This window comes from Aulostomus chinensis, chromosome 11, assembly GCF_037954235.1.
Source record: "Aulostomus chinensis isolate RoL2024-O1b breed Wild chromosome 11, RoL_Achi_v1.0, whole genome shotgun sequence".
In the NCBI taxonomy this organism is placed as follows: Eukaryota; Metazoa; Chordata; class Actinopteri; order Syngnathiformes; family Aulostomidae; genus Aulostomus; species Aulostomus chinensis.
Window position 1 is genome coordinate 1,596,671 of NC_141330.1, and position 20,525 is coordinate 1,617,195.

Sequence of the window (20,525 nt, forward strand, 5' to 3'; positions counted from 1 at the left end):
TGTGTGTGTGAAAGGGGCTGTGCAGGGTTTCTTCCTGCTTTATGCTGTGGAATGAAGACAGAATGCCAAGAAGGGGTTTACGTCAGGCTACAAGATGGTAGAAATCGTAGCAGTTCAAAGCTCCTCCACCGTCCACCTGCCTGTCTTTTACTTCAACTAATTAGGTGGGACGAAAAACGAAGGCGGATAGAACTGAACCCAGTCTCTCTCTCTCTGCTTTCTTTGGCTTAGCAATCATTTACTGATCATGACAGATTGGAGAAAATACAAATGTTCCTTCCACAACAACATCATATCTTACTAAGGGCCATTAATGGATGAAATTAACCACTAAATGATGAATTACACCCTAAAACTCCCTTCATTTAACTCCTGAAGGTGAAAGCAGAGATATGCTGACGTCCCAGATGTCTCACACCTTGGAGACCAATGCCGTCGTCTCCCTGCAGGACATTTGATGAGCCTGTCGGATATCCAGAGAGCTGTCAGCATGTTCTATGTCTCCTTGGGTTGCCGGCAGTTTATCTGAATAACAGGATGTGTCAGAGTGTTTTTTTTAAAAGGGAAGGACAAACCGCAGTGTCCCCTCAGTCCAAAACCGCGGCCACAACCCTGGCGTGCTGACCCCTGAGCAAGAACTTCTGTCAACATGATGAACGTGCTGACAGGAAGTTCCCGCCTCTATATTGGCCTTGATATCTAAAACACAAATGGGTGAAAAATGATAGGAAAACCCTGATAGAGCGGTATCTTCCTGAGGGGGCGGGGGGCACTGCATGGTTTGGGTATGAGGATGAATTAACCTGCTATGATCTCAGCCTGACTGGGCTGCTGGGCGGCAGTTTCCACCACGACCTCTAACTTTTGAAAGACTGATGTTCCGTCACTCCACTGGCGTTATGGAGGATAAGATGATGATGAAGTTCTGGCAAAACGTACGTGCTCATGGTCTGGAAACTGCTTCTCCTGTTGAGGGTGGTGGGGGTGGAGCCTATCCCAGCAGCCTTCCCCCTGGACAGGTCACCAGTCCATGGCAGGGCCAACACATAGAGACAGACAACCATTGGCTCTCCCAGCCACGCCTACGGTCAATTTAGAGTCTGGATTAACCTGGTCCCTCTTGATGTCTTTGGACTGTGGAGGAAGCTGGAGTACCAGAGAGAACCCAGCAGGAACAGGGAGAACATGGAGACTCACCCAGAAAGGGCTAGAAATCCTGCACCTCCACAGAAAAGACTTGGACTCACTGTTGAGCTGTTAGAGACAAACTCCCCCGTGCAGGCAGCAGGAGTCGATCCTCGCCAGACAGGACCTGTAGAGTTTGGTGAGAAACATGGAAATCTCCATGTTGGTTCGTCGATCAATTAAAAAAGTAAGATGAAGGCCATGAAAAGAACATCATCATCAGAACTGGTTGAGTGGGAGCTCCTCCTGCTCATCCGTCCAAAGCAAAACGGCACAGTTACAGCATGAAGGGGCTCAAACTGGCTCGTTATAAAGCTAAAGCTCGTTATAAGGCTGGAATTCACAGCCAGTGATTTAGCTCAGACATATTCATCAGATCACAAGGGACAGCATCTAATCTTAATCTGCAGGGACAAGGATATGAGGGGAATATCTCTCTCTCTCTATACAGAGAGAGAGAGAGAGAGAGAGAGAAATATCTATATATACAGATATATATAGATATATGGAAAAGATCTGATTATATTTCAAAAAAACATTCCTATCTCAACATGACATCTCTTATCACACCTGTGACACAATTTTCCAAATATTTGAGATGTCTCAGCCCCCCGGGGGCTTGCCAGGACTGGACGTTGTCAGTGGATTCCTGACACTGAACTCATGCAGGACTCGTCCCGGTGAGGGAGTCTTGCCTCAGGGGGGTGTTGCCTTCTTGTCTGGCTGTTCCGGCGTGCTTCACCTGTAATAAGTGGTGGTTTCCTCCTTCCTCTGATGCTCCTGAGCTTGATGCTCTAGCAGAGCTGATTCTCTGCTTCGTTGCGAGAAGCTCTGGATGAGAGCATCAGCTAAATGGCTAAACGCTCTAGCAGCATGTGAACACACTCACAATGATGTCTGTGTTGAGCGTGCGAGCCGGCCAGACAGCGCCGACAGTCACACGAGCAGCTTGTATCTGATTGGACGGAGGAGCTCGTCTCTGGATGAGTGTCAGCTAAGATAGAGACGGCTGACAACGTGACCTCCAGCGTGATCAAATGTGAAACAAATCATCTGACACGCTTGTTACATGCTTCACTTGTAAATAATTCCACGTCCATCAGACAGATAAGAAATAAGTACAGATTAAATCTAGTAAAATGATTTAAATGAGATATGGCTGCTGGGTGATGTCACAGAAAACAGCCGAGGCAACACAGCACCTAAATCTCTGAGGGTTCTTTGGTTCAGCAGCTGGTTGAAGCGGGAGCACCAGGGGCTGCTGGGCCGCTGGCTCGTCCCAAGAAAAAAAGCTTTTTGAAAATTCTCTCATGTTTTAAACTGAACACACTTTTCACCTTTAAATTCAAGCAACTGGAGATATTCTACATTTACTTGGTGTCAGTAGAGCCTGTAAAAAGACCCAAATCAGCATCGAAGGGGAACACGAGCAACTCTCAGCGCTTCTGTCTCCTACGAGAACTCTGGGCTCAGCCAAGCTGATGCCTGCTCCAAATGTTAGAGTGCCTGTCGAGACCCAATCAGTCAATCCACACCAGACTGGGTGACATCCTCTTGTTAATACCACCATGAGCACACACGCCATCTACCCTGAGTCTGACACACACACACACACTCACACACACACGGAGTCTGGAAATACTCACTTCTAGAGTATCAAATGTGGATTCATCCGCCACTGGAAATAGTCCCCGTGTGTTCGCTAAAACTGGAGCTGAACCTTTGCCAGCTGTTGAAAGCAGCTCTGTTATGGAGCGCTGAACTAAGTTCTTGTTGGCTTTCATCTTTTCGTGGGATTTCACAGTCATTCAGGAAAGGTTAAAGGTGGGAGATGACATCATCAGCGTCACGTAGAACCAGTCAGGGGATGGACGAGGCCACAGGAGGTAAAGACCTTGATGGCAGAGCGAGCGCCTGACCTTTGTGTCCCCATCTCTTTAACTTCCTGTCTGCTTCCTCACGACAGGAAGAAGAACTGTTACGTGTTGTTCTTTTGTCAGGGACAGTTAGCAAAAAAGCTGCTCAAATATCATCACCTGCTTGAGCCTGGAGGTCAGAGGTCAGAGGTCGACCTCTGACACGGGTGAATTTGTAATCATCATGACAATGTCTATAAAGCACCAGATCAGGCAGTGGCGAGGAAGGATGGGGAAAAACTGATCCAGATTGGCCCGCAACTCTGTGGGTTCTTCTTTGGTCTCTGATCCATCAACATGTACCAGCTGATTGTGTTGCGCACACGCGCGCACACACACACACGCACGCACACACACACACGCACACACACACACTTTAAGCTCTGCCGTAGGCTCATTTACTTACTTTATGGTTATAGAAATTTAAAGAGGTATTACAAATACTTGAAATATTTGTCTTTTCATCCAAATCCATTTCACCACAATGAAGCCAGACATGAATCTCCTAAAAATACGCCATTAGCGCCTCCTCGCGGCCGCTATGACAACCTGCAGCTTCAGGAGTTCTGAGGGGCCTTGGAGACCAGACCAGCGTCACGGAACCTGTGTGTGTGTGTGTGTGTGTGTGTGTGTGTGTCTGACTGAGCTTTTTCAGAAGGGCGCGTCAGAGGCGCGCGCGCGCGCGAGAGAGAGTCTTGCCAGGTGTCTTTTGTCTCTATGTGGGTCATCTACAGCCTGCCTGAGTGGGACTCCCGGGGCTTCGTTAACCGTGCCCCGGGGGTGGACAATGACTCGGTGTACCAGAGCCTCGTTGCTGCTGCTGGTGACCTTTGGTTGGTCTGCTCGAGCTGAGGAGTCCAACGGTGAGTCTGCTCTCCTCGGGCTGGGGGTTCTTCACTCACAGGACCCGCGGGTGTTCCTGGTGATTAGAACCCGGATGTCTGCCAGACTCATCATCATGAGCGCTGCTCTGCTCCTCAGCCTCCCTGGAGCTGACGTCTCCCCAGCGGGTCTTCTCTCCGGCCTGGGGCTCATCGGTCCGACTGTCCTGCCTGGCCGACTATGACTTCCAGCCCTGCGGGTGGCTGCACGTCACATGGGGGAACATCAGCATGCCGAATGTCGAGCTGACGGACCCCGACAAGTTCATCACCACCGTGAACGAGACCGGCGGAGACGTGAGGCGCCGACTGGTGGTGACGGAGATCCTCCACCTGACGCCGCAGGACAGCGGGGTCTTTCAGTGCAAAGCCGAATGTGAGGCTGGGAGGTCGGCGATCGGACACGTCATCAGGGTCGATGTCCAAGGTGGAAAATCATTGAGAACCTACTTCACCTGAGGCCGCTCACACAGCACTGCATCCCCCTCCAACGTCCTGATCCTGTCAAACACGTGGTTCTGGAGGACGGGTTTCACTTCATAATTGCTTTCTCCTTTTCAACTTGTGATGTGGTTGGAAATGCTTGCCGACTTCTGTCCACTTAGAGGTTTAATCACCAGCCTGCACAACCTCTGCTTTAAATCCTCCTCTCCGACTTTCAGCTCATTCCAAAGATGGGACTGCATGTTCATGTTTATTTATTAGAAATGGAGATCGGGTTCTTTCTTCTGTCCTCCAGCAGACTGAGCAGCTGGGCTGCAGGTCCCAGCTGAGGCCTTCCTGCTTCCATCCAGCTGGAACCAGTTGATGCTGCAAGACGTCTGAAGCCCCTGAGAGAATGAAGCCACATCCGCTCAGAGCCCCTGCAGCGCAGCAACCTTTATGCTTCATGTTGCTTTTAAAACTGTAAGCGATCTCAGGAAAGCGTGGGAGGAAGTAGGTGAGCAGGCTACGCCCTCGCTGTCAGTCATAACCGGAGTCTCAGTCCAAGGCCTGCGAGTCTGAGTGAGACGAGAGGTCGTCAGAACTTTGTCCTCAGGGCTGCGGATGAAGTTCTGAACATCACATGATTGAGGAAACTGGTGATTGTGTGATTTTAAGAAATAAAACCCCCCAAAAAGCTTCCAAATCAAAATGTCTACATTTGCTTTTCAGTCAGTACAAAATGTGAATGTGAACTTGCTTTTATACAAATAATACCAACCAGGACCGAGCAGGGAAAACCAAACACGTGGAGCTGAACGACTTCGATTCCCAGGCACAAGTTCATGTTTTATTAAAGGGTTAACGAAGTATTGGATACAGGCAGTGACTGAAGGGGTCGTTCAAACGTGTGTGTGTGTGTGTATGTGTGTGTGTGTGTGTGTGTGTGTCGGACCCTGCAGAGACCAACAGGCAGAGGGGGTTGTTTCTCAGCTGCTGCCTTTGAGAGACTGCAGCCAAACCACAGCACAGGCAATGCGCTGGTCCTCGCGTCTGGTGGTGACATCACTTCTGCTCTACTTTCACAACTATCGCCGTTTACTTGTGATTTTGTCTCAGGACTGTGAAATCAGGGTGAATAAGGCAGATCACAAGTCAACAAATAAGACATTTAAGACAACCAGACGTGTCCAGCAGAGCCAAGTTCATCAGCAGCTCCAACAGGAAGCTGGATCGCGTTGCAGGGTGTTGGGTTCAACTTTGACCTCATCGCCCAACAGTTAACAGCAGCTCACCGTGTGAAAACACCTGCTTGAATATATTCACTTTGAAAATATTCTATAATTGACATTCATACATACAAAGGTCTCAGTCTCCAGAATGAACTCCAGGCAGTCAGACAGAGGATGGATGAGAATCAGCTGATGAACCAGGACAGTGATTCCACTTCCACCCAGCAGAGGGCACCTGACTGTCAGGACTGCAAGTGTTGTACTTTCATTCTGTCTCATTTTCATGTTTAAATGTAGATAAGGCAAAGATTTAAAAAAAAACAAAGAATTCAAAGATATTTCTAAGAGTTCACGTCTAAAACATTTTCTATACAGACTTGATAGAGAGGATCCCCACCTGCAGAGGCTGCCGGCTCCTGGAGAAGCCGGCTTCTCCTGCTTGAGTCTCGTGCTCCCGCTGAACCACCTGCTGCTTCGGACTCATGCAGTTCCACGTATTTCCTCCTGGCAGACCGGTCAGTTCTGTCGTGCCAGCCAGCGTTTCTCTGGTGAAAAGCTTCGCAGCTGATTGGTGAGAGGAGGAGTCACTATTGCACCCTCCCACCTTCAACGTGCCTCAAGGGTCCTAAACCAGCAACTGCAGGATCCAAGCAGCCTTCTGGGGCATTTAGTCCACTGGGGAATTCCTCCAAGATTCCCCCCTTTGAGGCTCTCACGCCTCCATGAGGTGTCAGGCGGCAGCCAGGTGGCGTCAGGAGCTCTGCAACTGACCAGCTTTGGTGAATTTGCTCTGCAGGAACACCCGGGGAACACAGAGTCCCTCCTTCTTGTTGACCGTCTGCCTGAGGACGTAATCATTGGCTGCACACTGGAGGCCCGCTACTGAAAAAAGCTCCGCCAGGAACTCTGGAAGCAGAAACACAAGAGCAGGATGATGAAGGAGTTCTGCACTCCCACGGCAAAGATTCAGCCACGAATGACAAATTCTGCGCCGCGGTTGAATGCTTCCACACTGTCAGCTGATCCCAGTGACCTTTGACCACCAAAATCTTTCGGCTCTTCTTGAGTCCAAGTGGATGTTTGAGCAGTGAAGACATTCTCTCAAGGAGATGTAATGTTACTAGAATGGGACGAACCTACGTACGTCGTGGCGGTTTGTCACTGGCAGAGCCGCACATCACAAGAGAAAAATGAATAAAATGAATGACAGCATCAACATGAAACAAGCACAAATGGGAGTCTTGTCAAATAAAGCCTCGCTTCACGAAAACAGACTGAACGTTTCATTCATAGTAGTGAACTGTTTCAGTTCCTGACAACGTTGAGAAAAAGGAACAAAACACATCTCAGCTACTCGTGTTTCCAGAGTCACGTGACTCAGGTCAGGTGAACATGTCCGGCTGCTTTGACACAAGAACCCTTTCAGAAACTCTTTCACAGACCTTTACAGAAGAAGTAGGACCTGGTTCCGTCTTGGCGCACGTAGAAGTTCTCCCCCAGCTTGCTGCCAGCCTTGAAGCGGAGCATGGCGTGATCGTGCAGGCCGTAGTCCCTGAACAGGACGCTGCCCCCTGGCTTCAGCACCTTGAGGCCACACGGAAGTTACATCACAACACTGGAATCAGCTTTATTCAGGCCACAAGGACAGGAAGGGACGCTGCCACCCGAGACATTCCCATAATGCACTGCTGACCTCCCCAGCTGTGTTACGACACCTCGGTTAGTACAAACGCTCGTGTCTGTGCTGATGAGCCGTGCATGTTAACAGAGTTAGAAAATCTTCTAGAGTAACACACCGACTATTAGACAAAGTCTCTTGTTGTCCATAACCCCCACAGACAGAGACCTCCTCTAGGGAGCTGAGACCCAGACTAGTTAGCCTAGCATGATGACTGCTGGTGGGTGGGGGGTGTGTGTGTGTCTCCTGAACAGCTGGTGTGACTGCAACATCTGTCCTCTCAAACATTTACAGGCTCTGACCAGAAGGGGGCCCTCATCTGTCTCTGCCTCACCCTGCTGATGTTCTCCAGAGCCAGCTTCATCTTGTCAGGATGGATGGCTGACAGGACGAAGATGAGAGTGACAACGTCAACGCTTCCCTCCGGAACGTTCTCCCTCAGATCATCGGTGGTCAAGTCGCACTGGAAGGCCCAGCAGCGCTCGGGGCAGTACAGAGGGTTTCGCTGTTAACAGAGAGAAGAAGCAAGGCTTCATTCCTGCGGTCATGTGGTCGTTTTCCTCTTCAGGGAGGAGAAACGCTGATGACCTTTCACGGCTTCATGCAAGGAAATCAATCAAAACCAGAAGGTCAGAAAAGATTTGAAGATATAATCGTTATATCTTCATTTCATAAAAAACACATGATCACTTCAGTGTGAATCCCCCCAAAAATGCTATTGCTTGCCATCTTGAACAGATCTGCTCCACGCCACACCTCCGCCAGGTTTAGCAAAAGCAGCCTCACAGCTGCATAATACGACAGTCAGCACCGACACTCAAGGTCATGCAGACGTGACACCAGAAAGATGATCATGTGATGCTTGGACATCTCACCTTGACAAATTCAACTGCTCGCGGTGAGAAGTCGCAGGCGTAAACAAAGATGTCGCGGTCATCCTCCAGCAGAGGGAAGATGCAGTTCCCCACCCCGCATCCAGCCTCCAGCAGGACCAGCCTCTGACTCGCAAACTGTCAATCACACAGGAAAAGACGAAACTAACAGTTTCACAAACACCTTGACTCATCCTGCACAGGTAACAAAATGCTACTGAACAGAGACTTTGATTATCCCAGACTGATCTAGACATTAAAAGGCAGAGCTGAACCTCTCACCTCTCTGCACGCTTTGAGTTCCTGGAACTCTCTGGTGGTCCAGTGTCTGTCCTTGAAGAAGTTTGTCGTGTTCCTTTTGTAAAACAAGTCCCAGTTTCTCTGCGCTTCTCTCTCCAGCTTCATCTGTTTAAAGTCGGACACCAGACGCTGCTCCCCGGCCAGCCTGTCCCGCTCCTCCCGGGTCAGAGCTCTGGCGGGGGAGGTTCTGGTCCGTCCGGGGACACATGAAGACTCTTCCTGATCCACGCTGACGACACAATCTTTACCTTTATCAACAAGCGAGCGTTCACTGTTCGGTGCAGCCATGCTGGGCTAGGAAGCGTCGGGATTTGCTGCCTCCTCGTGAATCAAAGGGAAATGAAGACACGTCGAGTAAAGGTTAATGAGACTTTTTTATCAGATTGGACATCTATTTCAATCTTTTGATCGATTAATAACCTTACAAATCGTGTGCTAACGACGTTTGGCCTCCATCTTGTCCGCATACTATTGTCTTCCGTGTCGCATTTCCACATCACGTCAGCGTCATAATGGTTCGTAATCTATGGTCGTACAAAAATTAAAATCCATATTGGTAACATGTTGTTTTATTTGGGTTCTCATTATTTTATAGTAATGTTTTAATGTGGTTTTAAAGGTAGATTTTTAAATATTCTTCGCTTTTCGGGGATATTTGACAGCTGGACCAAACACGGAAAAGGCGTGGCTTCGTGACGAACGGGATGTTTTGCTAGCGGTTAGCTAGCGAGCTAACTTTATGTTTTTAGTTGACTTCTTACTGAAATCGTGCTGAACCTGTCAAATGAACCCGAGTTCTGTGGAATATCCGAGGCAGATGTGAATATTTTCAAGGTTACAAAGAGAAACGGAGACATGAACGGAAGCACGAATCCGCTGCTGGACAAAGAGGAGCACGTTCTGAAGCTGGGCGACAGCTTCGAGAAGCGGCCAAAGTCTTCCTTCCACACCATCAGATGTGAGTCTGAACCTGTTGTGTACGGTTAATTCCTTCTTATCCTTAGTCCGTTGGCTAGGTTCACATCGTTAGCTTGTTAGCTAACGCTAGCTTAACACGGAGATAAATAAGTGGAGGACTTCACATGAAGCGCTCGCGCTACACCCACTTCTCCCGACGTCATTGCTGTTCGACAAGAACTCTCCCCATTACGGTAATATTAATATTCAACTCAGTACTGCTGGAATACTTCAACACGGGTTCAATTTCTTGTTTCTGTCCAAAGAGCAGAACTGTGGAACTGTCGACGTCCTGAGACTGAAGTTCTGAACTTTCATCAGACACCGTTTTCACCTCATAACCCTGTAAATTTACATCACATTCTAGTTCTGTTTGTCCCTCAGAGTTGTATTCCATCTTCACAATGTGCATGTTGTGTTTTTGCTTCTGTTCTGTCCCTCGTTTCTTAGATGAAAAAAGTCAACCGTGAATATTGAACCTCCTGTTGTTTCTACTTTTACAAACCGAAGGAGCTGAAGTCAGTTGGGCCACAGTAGAGTGGACGTCTTCCTTGTACATCCTTACATTTTCTAATCTATTCTGTTTTAATCGGATCTATTTTCCTGCGTGGCAGACGACTTCAAGCCGGCATCCATCGACACCAGCTGTGAGGGCGAGTTGCAAGTGGGGAAAGGAGATGAAGTGACCATCACGCTGCCTCACATTCCAGTAAGACGCCCGCTCTCCTGACGAGCTTTAATCACGTAGTTCCGGGAAGGAGAGCAGCGCATCACCTCCACCTTTAGGTTAACTCCATCCGCCCCCCCCCCAACTGTACGACTGTGGAATTACGTACAATTATTGTAAGAGTGATTGCATTTGCCTGCATTTGTGAGATGAATGTAACAGAGATGTGAGCTGATATTGTTTCACAGTGAATGTTTACTAAGACTATAGTCACCTGTAATACTAGAATAACCTCAAACCAGGAAGTTACATTGAGCTTCATGTAGCGTAGCTAGAAGAGTAAGTGTTACTTAGTTATTGATGATGATGATGGTGATGGTGATGATGGTGATGGTGATGATAGTGGTGATGATGATGATGATGGTGAGGTTTGTGATGATGGTGATGATGATGGTGATGGTGATGGTGATGATGATGATGATGGTGAGGTTTGTGATGATGGTGATGATGATGATGGTGATGGTGATGGTGAGGTTTGTGATGATGGTGATGATGATGGTGGTGAGGTTTGTGATGATGGTGATGATGACGTTTATGATGATGGTGGTGATGATGGTGGTGATGATGGTGGTGATGATGATGGTGATGATGATGGTGATGATGATGAAGGTGGTGGTAATGTTTGTCATGATGATGGTGATGATGATGATGATGGTGGTGATGGTGATGATGGTGATGATGATGATGGTGATGATGAGGTTTGTGATGATGGTGATGATGATGGTGATGATGATGATGATGATGTTTGTGATGATGGTGATGATGATGATGATGAGGTTTGTGATGATGGTGATGATGATGATGGTGGTGATGGTGATGATGATGAAGGTGGTGGTGATGTTTGTCATGATGATGGTGATGATGATGGTGATGATGATGATGGTGATGATGATGATGATGGTGATGATGATGGTGATGATGATGATGATGATGTTTGTGATGATGGTGATGATGATGATGATGAGGTTTGTGATGATGGTGATGATGATGATGGTGATGATGATGGTGATGATGGTGGTGATGGTGATGATGATGAAGGTGGTGGTGATGTTTGTCATGATGATGGTGATGATGATGATGGTGGTGATGGTGATGATGATGATGATGATGGTGATGATGAGGTTTGTGATGATGGTGATGATGATGGTGATGATGATGATGATGATGAGGTTTGTGATGATGGTGATGGTGATGATGATGATGATGATGAGGTTTGTGATGATGGTGATGGTGATGATGGTGGTGATGATGATGATGAAGGTGGTGGTGATGTTTGTCATGATGATGGTGATGATGATGGTGGTGATGGTGATGATGATGAAGGTGGTGGTGATGTTTGTCATGATGATGGTGATGATGGTGATGATGAGGTTTGTGATGATGGTGATGATGATGATGATGATGATGAGGTTTGTGATGATGGTGATGATGATGGTGGTGATGATGATGATGAGGTTTGTGATGATGGTGATGATGGTGATGATGATGGTGATGATGATGATGGTGATGATGATGATGATGAGGTTTGTGATGACGATGAGGTTTGTGATGATGGTGATGATGATGAAGGTGGTGGTGATGTTTGTGATGATGATGGTGATGATGATGATGATGTTTATGTTGATGATGATGATGATGATGTCGACGGTCCCTCCAGGGTTCCACGCCACCCATGACGGTGTTCAAAGGGAACAAGCGGCCGTACCAGAAGGACTGCGTGCTCATCATTAACCACGACACCGGGGAATTCGTACTGGAGAAGCTGAGCAGCAGCATCCAGGTGAAGAAGACCAGGTGAGGGTTCAAAGGTCACGAAACACACATCAGTGGAAACACGTGAGAGACGGTGACTGAGATTAAAAGAGCTGATCATCAATCAGGACTGTTGGGAATCTCATGGTGACCTCTGCTCCATGTATACATGTTCACCCTGGACGGGTCTCCAGTCCATCCCAGGGCCATCAGGAGCAATCAGGGGTTCAGTGTCTTGCTCAAGGACACTTGGACGTGGTCACCAGGGGAAGTGGGGATCAAACCAACGACCCTTGTGTTGCTAGACGACCGCTCTACCTCTGAGCCACGCCGCCCAACATATTTGATTTAAAGATGAAACTCAAACTCTTGATAATTTCCCCATCACCAGACTTTCATTCACAACCATTTAAGTATGAGAGTTACATTTTTTCATCCACTAGAATTCCCAGGATTCCCAGACGTGCATTCCTGACGGGGGTCATGTCATTGGTGTGTTTATCCGTTTCCCCCAGCGATGGTGTCACGATCTGAGACCCGCATCAGTCCTGTGAGCCTCAAAGCTTCTGCTGGGTTTAAAGACTCCTCCCTCTAAAAAAAACACAACAGTTTGTAAAAATGTAGACAATCAACAGATTTTCAGCTTAAATAATTTGTGACGTTTGATTCATCAGGAAAAAATCATCTAAATCAGAAACATGTACTTCATTTGAAATGTAACAAAATAGTTCATTTGTCCGATCCAATCCTGAGAAAGACATCCGGCTGCTCTCCTCAGCACAGCCCAGTGAGGAAAACTGACGGCAGCTAAAATTCGGAGGGTTCACTGAATTTCAGTCGTTTGCCCACTTGAGGGCAGCAAAGACAAGCTGTTGAAAGGTTCAAGCAAGAGTGTGGGTGTGTCTGTGTGTGTGTGTCTCAGGGCAGAGGGCAGCAGCAAGATCCAGGCCCGGATCGAGCAGCAGTCGGTCCGTTCCAGTCAGCCCAGCTCTCAGTTCCGGGCCCCAACGAAGCCTGGGGTCGGTGTAAAGACGTCCCCGTCCCCCTCCAAGGACAACCCCTCCCCTGAGCCGCAGCTCGATGACATCAAGAGAGGTGAGGAGGTCCAGCGACCTGTCAGTGCCACACGACAAAGGACCAGGAATATTAAAATGCATTTGGACAAAGGAGTGAAAAGCCTGACTGTGACCCGGCAGAGCTGCGAGCAGAGGTGGAGGTGATAGAGCAGATGAGCAGCAGCGGCAGCAGCTCCTCTGACTCGCCCAGCGCCTCGGGGAGCGGCGACGACAGCAGCAGCAGTGACGGCGAGCACGACGCCCCCCGACCTCTCAGCCAGACCTCGCCGAACCGCCACACGGTGGCCAACGGAGGAGCCGACCGGCAGCAGGGGAACAACCAGCTCATGAACACACTCCGTGAGTATCTCACACTCACACTGATGCTGCAGCATTTCCCAGCATGCACTAGGGGCACATGGGATGAAACGAGACAAAGTCCCATGTTCCTGTGAAATAAAAAGATTCCGATGCTGAGACGATCCGGTCATTAATGACTGAAACACCGAAGAACTCAATAAAACAGCTTGGCTGCAGAACGGTACTCAGAAGTTTTCTCCTGGGTCTTTTTTTACCCGAGAACTCTCAATGTTCCAAGATTCGTCACAAACCCTTAAAGACTCAAGCTGAACGTATACCAGTTTCCTGCCTGACCTCCAACATTTCTTCACAGGAAACGACCTTCAGCTCAGCGAGTCGGGCAGCGACAGTGACGACGACTGAGCCTCCCCCCACCACGCCCCCTCCGCAGCCTGGTTAGCTTGTTCCGTTGCTGTGATAGCTGACCACAGCTGGTTTGAGTGTATTTTTTTATTTGAGTATACCCTTAGCGCTGGCTAGCCTGGAATATCAAGAGTGTATTTTTACTAGATGTATATTTTGTTTTGTATGGCAGAACTTTAGAAGACACTTGTTCCTGAGTGGTGTGGCAGATTCTACGTTAGAGGGCACATATTTTCTGTACTTAGAGCAGGTACTTTATCCACATGAGGGTCCTGGTGTTGGGGTTCAGTGATCAGACGGGATTGTGGGAAGCGTCTCCCTCATGTTTTTAACCGTTTGCTCGGATTTCAAAAAGAACACGTTTCCCGCTCAGCCTGCAAGCTAACAACAGATCGAATGATACTGATGAAAACCACGGTTTGACATCTGCTCGTTTCCAGTGAGTTGAGGTTTGAGTGGAGCTCAAGCCCGTCGGTTCTTGATCTCAGTGTTCGTTCCTGTTCCTGTCTGACCAGACGGCGCTGACCATCGATTAAGTGTTAAGGTGAAGTTACTTTACAGCGATACTTCACCCAAAAGTGTATTTAGCCTTTCAAGTACTCACACATGGGTGTCTGGAGCGCACGAAGCTTCCTCTTAGCGACTCCAGAATGCAGAAAGAGCCGGCCATGTACAATTAGCTTGAAGCTAATGGAGACTGACAGCTAACATGTCCGAAAACGCCTGTTTACACACTCTCACAGTCATTGTCCAGGATGATCCAGGTCTACTTAATCCAGCCGTATGATCAGTGGAAGTGTTGCAGTTACGCTGGTCCTCGTCCGTCAGCATCTTCACGAGCTCCTCGTTGTTCTCAGCTCTGTCGCACGGTGCTGCTGCCTTTAAAGAGAAAGTAGATGTTGTGTTTCACTCAAGTGGATGTTTGGAGTCTGAGGATGTCAGATGTTCAGTTTGAGTCAGGGAACCAAACCAAGGAGGCTAAGAGTCCCAGCTGCAGAGTGAGTTGTTACTGCTAGTTGGATCTGTTAATGGCTGGTTAGTCAAGTTAAAATTAGGGTCCAGATTTGAGGCGGTAAAATGATGGTGAAACAGGAAACCTTACATCCAGGAGGGGATCTGTGAAATTTCACCCTGAGAGTTCTACTTTCCTGCCATTTGTCCAAAGAGCTGCGATGTGGCAGCAGCTCAAGCCTGACAGCTCGCGTCTGTAGGCGAAGGGCAACGTCTCATTTTCTAAAAATACCAAAGAGTCCAACTGGCCGTCTTTATGTGGAACGTCTTCTGCTTCAACCAGAGGTGCAGCTGATGGTTCTGAGTCCCTGCTGAGCGAGCAGCTGAACTCTGTCATGAGCTCAGTGCATCGTGGTTTTGTGTTCTGGCAGTTTGAGAGGTGACGGGATTCCTAATCAAGAAATGTGGAACGTCTTCTGAAATCTTTCTGGCAGTGAGGAGGCGCTGCAGAGGTTAATGACATTAGAAACAGAGATGCAGAATAAATGAAGGGAATTTGACATTTTCAAGCATCATAGAGCAGCTCAGGATGGGTTCCCAACCCTGGGATAAGTCAGCTCGGTGTCAGGTTCCCTCGTCTCCGAGTCAGTGGGTTTTCAGGTGAATGCCTGAAACAAGAGCTGAAGATCTTTGAATGTTTGTTGAACCATATTTTCTGAAGTGGTGGAGTCTTAAAAACCTGGGTTGCTAACAAGAGTCTAGAGGAGCCTACAGAGGTCATGGAGGTCATTAAAGGTCATCAGAGGGAAACACAAGAAGCCTGAAGCTTAGTGGTGGTGACCTTGAAGTCATGTGACCCTGGTGTAGCTCCTTCATAGCTAACATTAGCTTAGCACTGCTAACGTAGCATCCAGGCTTCCAGCATCATCAGAGGGTTCATTAGTGAAGATGATCCTGATGAACTGAACCTGGAAGATCATCAACTTTTGTTCACCAGAGCTGATTTACTGATTCAATCACCACAATCACATGGAGCGATCCTATTGGCTGCTGGGGGAGGAGCCAGGAGATGACCACTTCCTCTTGGTGGAGGAACCATGGAGATGACCACTCCCTGTTGGTGGAGGAACCAGGAGATGACCACTTCCTGTTGGGGGAGGAACCAGGAGATGACCACTTCCTGCTGGACTCCAAACACACCTCATCTCTATCCCATCCATCCATCGTCATCTTCCGCTTATTCCTACACATTAATGGTCGCGGGGGGGTGGGGTGGAGCCTATCCCTCCCTCCATGTTCCCCCTCTTCTCCTGTTGAGGGTGGTGGGGGTGGAGCCTATCCCAGCAGCCTTCCCCCTGGACAGGTCACCAGTCCGTGGCAGGGCCAACACATATAGACAGACAACCATTGGCTCTCCCAGCCACGCCTACGGTCAATTTAGAGTCTGGATTAACCTGGTCCCTCTTGATGTCTTTGGACTGTGGAGGAAGCTGGAGTACCAGAGAGAACCCAGCAGGAACAGGGAGAACATGGAGACTCACCCAGAAAGACCCCGTACCCAAGCTGGGACTCGAACTCGGAACCGTCTTGCTGTGAGGCCACGGTGCTGATCACTGCACCACCGTGCAGCCTCATCTCTATCCCAATGATGAAATTATAGTTGAGTGGCAGTAAGAAACTGTGACATCAAGTGATTGATGATCTTCTCAGTCAGTTATCATGCATCCTCAGTGCTGGATGAGAGGCAGTGGAAGTAGAAACTGTTGGCCTCAGTCGTCGGGCCGCCGCCGCCGCCGCTGGCAGCAGCGAGCTCCTGCACCTGGAGAGCTGCCTGGAAGTTACTGAGTAGAAGCACCTTCAGAAATCAAATAGGTCGTATTTTCTGAGTACTTGGTACTACATGTATATTTCCTCTTTAAGGGGGACAGAAATTGGTCAAGTGTTGTTACTCCAGCCTGCGTTGACTTGAAGTACAGGAGATGTGTAGATCTGCCTGGGGGGGTGTCTCCACTACAGTATTACTACGTACGGTCACTCACACCCGACAACACGCCATCTTAACCTTTGTTAGCTGCGTTGGGCAGTCTGGGATTAGCACAGCAGACATAAACAAAGACCACTGAGGAGCCTGGATGGTGTCAGGTGACCTGGCGGCTGCCAATTAACTACTAATTATAGATACACGCCAAGCTGCTGAGTCAAAAGTTCAGGATAGCTACAAGTCCATCGGCTCTTCAGTGTGAGATGTTTCATCCAAACGTATCCCATGAATCCATCCGCAGCTTCATGATTCCACATCAAATCTGGAGCTGCGGAAAACAGAGCAGTGGAAAGAAATATCCTGAATGGAGGATGAAACTGCTTTACTGATTAGATTGAGACATCAAGTCCAGTCCAGCTGTCATCAACAGTCATCATCCCGTGAATGTTCAGTTCCCTGTGCACACTTCAGAAGTCAGATTTGTCCGACGATGTTGTTTGTAGTTCTGTGTTTGTACAAATGTGAGGTGTATTACAGAAGTGCAAATGTCTTTAAAGTGGACGTTGAGTTTTGTGGTTTTTCTCTTCCTGAGTGTCCTCGGCTCCGTCCGGGCTCGGCAGCGCATCAAACCCTGAATGAGGCCCACTGTTCTTCATCTTCACATTTCCAACCTTTTATGCTGGTGATTTGTTCTATGATGCAAACGTTCCATCAAGCCGCCTCCCAGGTTGTCCATGGATTCGGTGACTTTCCCCCTCAGATTGTCGCAGGTCTGCGAGGGCCCAACGAGACGTCAACGAGACGTTCGGAGATTGAAAAGTCGTGAAAATAAATCGAATTTAGTCTGAACTGCTGCTGAAGACGACCACCAAAGAATGGTCGCTTTGTTTACGTCTCCGGAGGCCTGGAGCGGCCAAAGGGGGTGTGAACCTGGAAGGATTTAGTGGCCACAAGAACTAACTTGTCCCCACAAGTAAGTAGCTTGCTAACTTTGCGGCTACGATTACAAGTCAATCAAACAGAGGAAGCGTTTATCTGAGATGCGAGGGTCACACGTGCGTCTCCAGCCGTTTGAGAGTAAAGACACAAGTCAAACGTGGACTTTGATAAAAGATTATATTGCTGGTCTTAAATAATTCTTGTCAAGTGAAACGTATGTTTAGATGAACACCTTCAGTTTGATACTAACCACAACAACCTGGACACGGAGCAAAACACAATACAGTACTTTTTCCCTGCGATGGTGCAACCACTGAGTCACATTTGGGCATTTCTCTTCAAACAGTAACACAAAGTACACAACAAATACATAAATAGCTTTTTTTCCCTTTAAATCATTTATAACGCAATTATATTCGTGATTCTGGCTCGTGCTACGGCATCTGACCATATATAAATTAACAATATCAACAACAAATAACAATAACAACAATAATAATTATTCATATATATATAAAAGCTGTCTGTGTTTCATATAAATCTGGCTAGCTTACAGTATGACATGATGGAAACGAGATGTGGCGGGCAGCTCGCCAGGATGCATCAGAGCGCGTCACACTTGAGTGTCTGTGAGAGGAATTCGGCGCCACGTCCGCCCAGCCCAGAGTCCGCCGGCCTGATTCGTTATTCAAGGGTCCGTGACGGTGTGCTCAAGTGTTCCTCAGCGGAACCTCTCCTCATAGAGCCCCTGAGTTTCACTCGTGGGGTCAAAAGTTTGACCTCTTTGAGCCCAGGTGCCCCCCCCCCTGGGGAAGGCGGACGCTGACGTCATCCTTGCTCCTCGCGAGCAAACGGACCCTGAGTACCTTGTTGCCTCCCATCTGTCCCCGCTTGAGAGCTCTGAGGGTTCTGCTCTTGAACCTCAATATCATCTTCTCCAATGCCCCGCCCCCACCCCCCCACCCAGGTCACAAGGGTCACCGTCCAGGGCAGGCGGTGGGTTTGATGCATCGTCCCTGGAACAGCACCAGGTTGGCAGGGCAGTGGCAGCCAGCCACGCACGGCTTGTGGCACGGTCCGATCTCGTTCCAGTTGTCGCAGGTTTTGGTGCAGCCTGGTCCGCAGGTGTCGTAGACGGCGCCGTGCTTGCACTGAGTGGCTAAAGACAGAAAAGAGGAGGTCAAGAGGGACAGCTCTGCCGCTGCTCGGGGGCGTGTAAGATCAGTTCAAATCCCCTTGTGATCCTCCAGCGGGCGTCGTCACTCACCCATACAAGCGCCGTCGGGCCTCCAGAGGACGGGGACGCCCTCTCGCTCGCAGGCTCGGCTGTAGGCGATGAAGGACTCGCAGTAGCAGTTCTTATGGACCGGACACTCGCACATGTCCGTCACACACGACCTACAGGGAGAAGGTGGCTTAGTTGACAGAACCGGCCCGGCTGTTCGAAAGTGATATTTACTGTTCGCGCTTTGGCGCCAATGTATCCAGAAACAACTTTCTCCTACAGGCGCTCTGACACCTGATGATGTCATCACCCTACCTGACCTCAGAGTTGGGTTTTACGTGTCTCTTATTCACAGTTGTCTTGGTTTTAGGGTCCACTGCATAAATGTTCTCCATGATCAATTCACAAATTCATGACTGAATCAGTCGCAGAATTTGTCGTCCGTACATCAGGAATATGTGTGTACTGCACGCAGTATTTTTGTTCTTCTCTAATGGTGCAGTGTGGTTGTTGGAGGGGCGGGGCCAAGGGTCAGGCTGGTTACAGCAGCACAGTCAGACGAAATCCTCTAGTCCCACACTTGTAAAACCAAGCGACAGCCATATTAATTCCTTTAATGAAAACTGGAAACACGAACACTTTGAAGACTTCGAACCGTCTTCACTTGTTCACGCTCCTTTTCTGCCTTGACGATGCAGTTTTTTGCCCTTCAGGCCAACAAACGGACGCCTGCTGCGGCGGTTTAATCAACACTCAGCTTCGCTCTCTTCCTTCGCTGCCGAACACAAACAAGCTGTGTATGTGGGAAACCTCTGTGGAACCGTGACCTACCTGTCTGACCGTCAGCTTGATGTGATGATGCATCAACGCCAACTAGAAAACACTGGATCTAAAGTTTGTATTTCCACATTAAAGCCTCGATTTCTAAGACTTGAGTTTTGGTTTCGTTCTTCTCACCTGTAGAAAGGTGCGAAGTCAACCACACGGTGGCACTTCTGAAACTCCCACGACTTTATCTTCTGGCACTCTCGGTGAGCGCGGAACTTGACTTTCACGCTGCCAGGGCACAGGAAGGATGTCGGCCGGCGAGGAACGGACTGCTGGGAGCAAACCTCATTGCCCTCCACCCGCCACGACTCTGCAAAGTCGTCTACGTCAAATTTGAAGTGGCCATCACCTCCCATGGTGTCATCACGTTTGTGGCCGTTGTAGTTGCCACAGAGGCCACAGAGGCGTCCACGCAGGTGGGGCGCTGCCACGACTTCCACGAAACTGTCTCCATCCCATGTGATCTCCAGACCTGCGGGGAGAAATTCAGCGTTGTCCTTGAGACATTTTACTTCTTCACCCAACAAACCGTTCCCCCATAAACCCGTGAGCCGACCTGCGATGGTGGTGAGTTTGAGCAGGTATCCGTCCAGGTCGATGTGCACCCCCGGCCCGTGGTAGGGGAGGGCGATGCGGGTGCCGTTCCTGCGGACGGTCAGGTGCTGGTGGAGGCTGAGGACCAACCCGCCCAGCCTCACCTCCACAGATTGAGTCCAGGAGAAGGAGCGAGTTCGCCGCGCGTCGTTCTTCACCAGCACCTGCAGGTCAGTAAAGCCCTGAGGTCAGCTTGCGTCTATTATTACGCCGTCTTTCATTCAGATCAATTTACGGCTTAAAAAGGCTCTTGATTATGTCAAAGTTGGAGGAGTCTTGAGCGCACAGATGTTTCTTCCCTCCCAC

The 20,525-nt window shown here is 48.9% G+C and overlaps 4 protein-coding genes across 9 annotated transcripts in view; 2 read left to right on the forward strand and 2 right to left on the reverse strand.

Moving 5' to 3' along the window:
- Positions 1-3,715: 3,715 nt before the first annotated feature.
- LOC147252804 (uncharacterized) lies at positions 3,716-5,086 on the forward strand. Of its 3 annotated transcripts, none has more exons than XM_086217636.1 (3): positions 3,716-3,964; positions 4,083-4,409; positions 4,722-5,086. In XM_086217636.1, the coding sequence occupies exons 1-3, from the start codon at positions 3,889-3,891 to the stop codon at positions 4,727-4,729; spliced, it is 411 nt and encodes a 136-aa protein (XP_086073762.1). In that variant the 5' UTR covers positions 3,716-3,888; the 3' UTR covers positions 4,730-5,086. The 3 variants fall into 3 exon arrangements, with proteins under 3 accessions (XP_086073762.1, XP_086073763.1, XP_086073761.1); XM_086217637.1 differs by having other exon boundaries at positions 4,725-5,086; XM_086217635.1 differs by having other exon boundaries at positions 4,083-5,086.
- mettl6 (methyltransferase 6, methylcytidine) lies at positions 5,065-10,102 on the reverse strand. Of its 3 annotated transcripts, none has more exons than XM_086217633.1 (6): positions 8,913-9,888; positions 8,470-8,805; positions 8,191-8,325; positions 7,650-7,820; positions 7,080-7,221; positions 5,065-6,543 (listed from the first exon to the last, which is right to left on the reverse strand). In XM_086217633.1, the coding sequence occupies exons 2-6, from the start codon at positions 8,773-8,775 to the stop codon at positions 6,389-6,391; spliced, it is 909 nt and encodes a 302-aa protein (XP_086073759.1). In that variant the 5' UTR covers positions 8,776-8,805; positions 8,913-9,888; the 3' UTR covers positions 5,065-6,388. The 3 variants fall into 3 exon arrangements, with proteins under 3 accessions (XP_086073759.1, XP_086073758.1, XP_086073757.1); XM_086217632.1 differs by having other exon boundaries at positions 8,470-8,808; positions 8,913-9,887; XM_086217631.1 differs by adding an exon at positions 9,950-10,102 and having other exon boundaries at positions 5,066-6,543; positions 8,470-9,011.
- On the forward strand, positions 8,906-20,205 carry eaf1 (ELL associated factor 1). The gene is made up of 6 exons (XM_086217634.1): positions 8,906-9,445; positions 10,059-10,153; positions 11,829-11,965; positions 12,846-13,018; positions 13,120-13,338; positions 13,652-20,205. Exons 1-6 carry the CDS (start codon positions 9,343-9,345, stop codon positions 13,699-13,701), a joined length of 777 nt encoding a protein of 258 aa, XP_086073760.1. The 5' UTR covers positions 8,906-9,342; the 3' UTR covers positions 13,702-20,205.
- bmper (BMP binding endothelial regulator) overlaps positions 17,737-20,525 on the reverse strand; it is a 32,826-nt gene continuing 30,037 nt past the window's right edge. For both annotated transcript variants that reach the window (XM_086217629.1, XM_086217630.1), the window contains exons 13-16: positions 20,182-20,383; positions 19,755-20,097; positions 18,840-18,970; positions 17,737-18,731 (exon numbers count right to left, since the gene is read on the reverse strand). In XM_086217629.1, the coding sequence (XP_086073755.1) occupies positions 18,550-18,731; positions 18,840-18,970; positions 19,755-20,097; positions 20,182-20,383 (858 nt within the window). In that variant the 3' untranslated portion in view covers positions 17,737-18,549. The remainder of the gene's footprint in view (positions 18,732-18,839; positions 18,971-19,754; positions 20,098-20,181; positions 20,384-20,525) is intronic.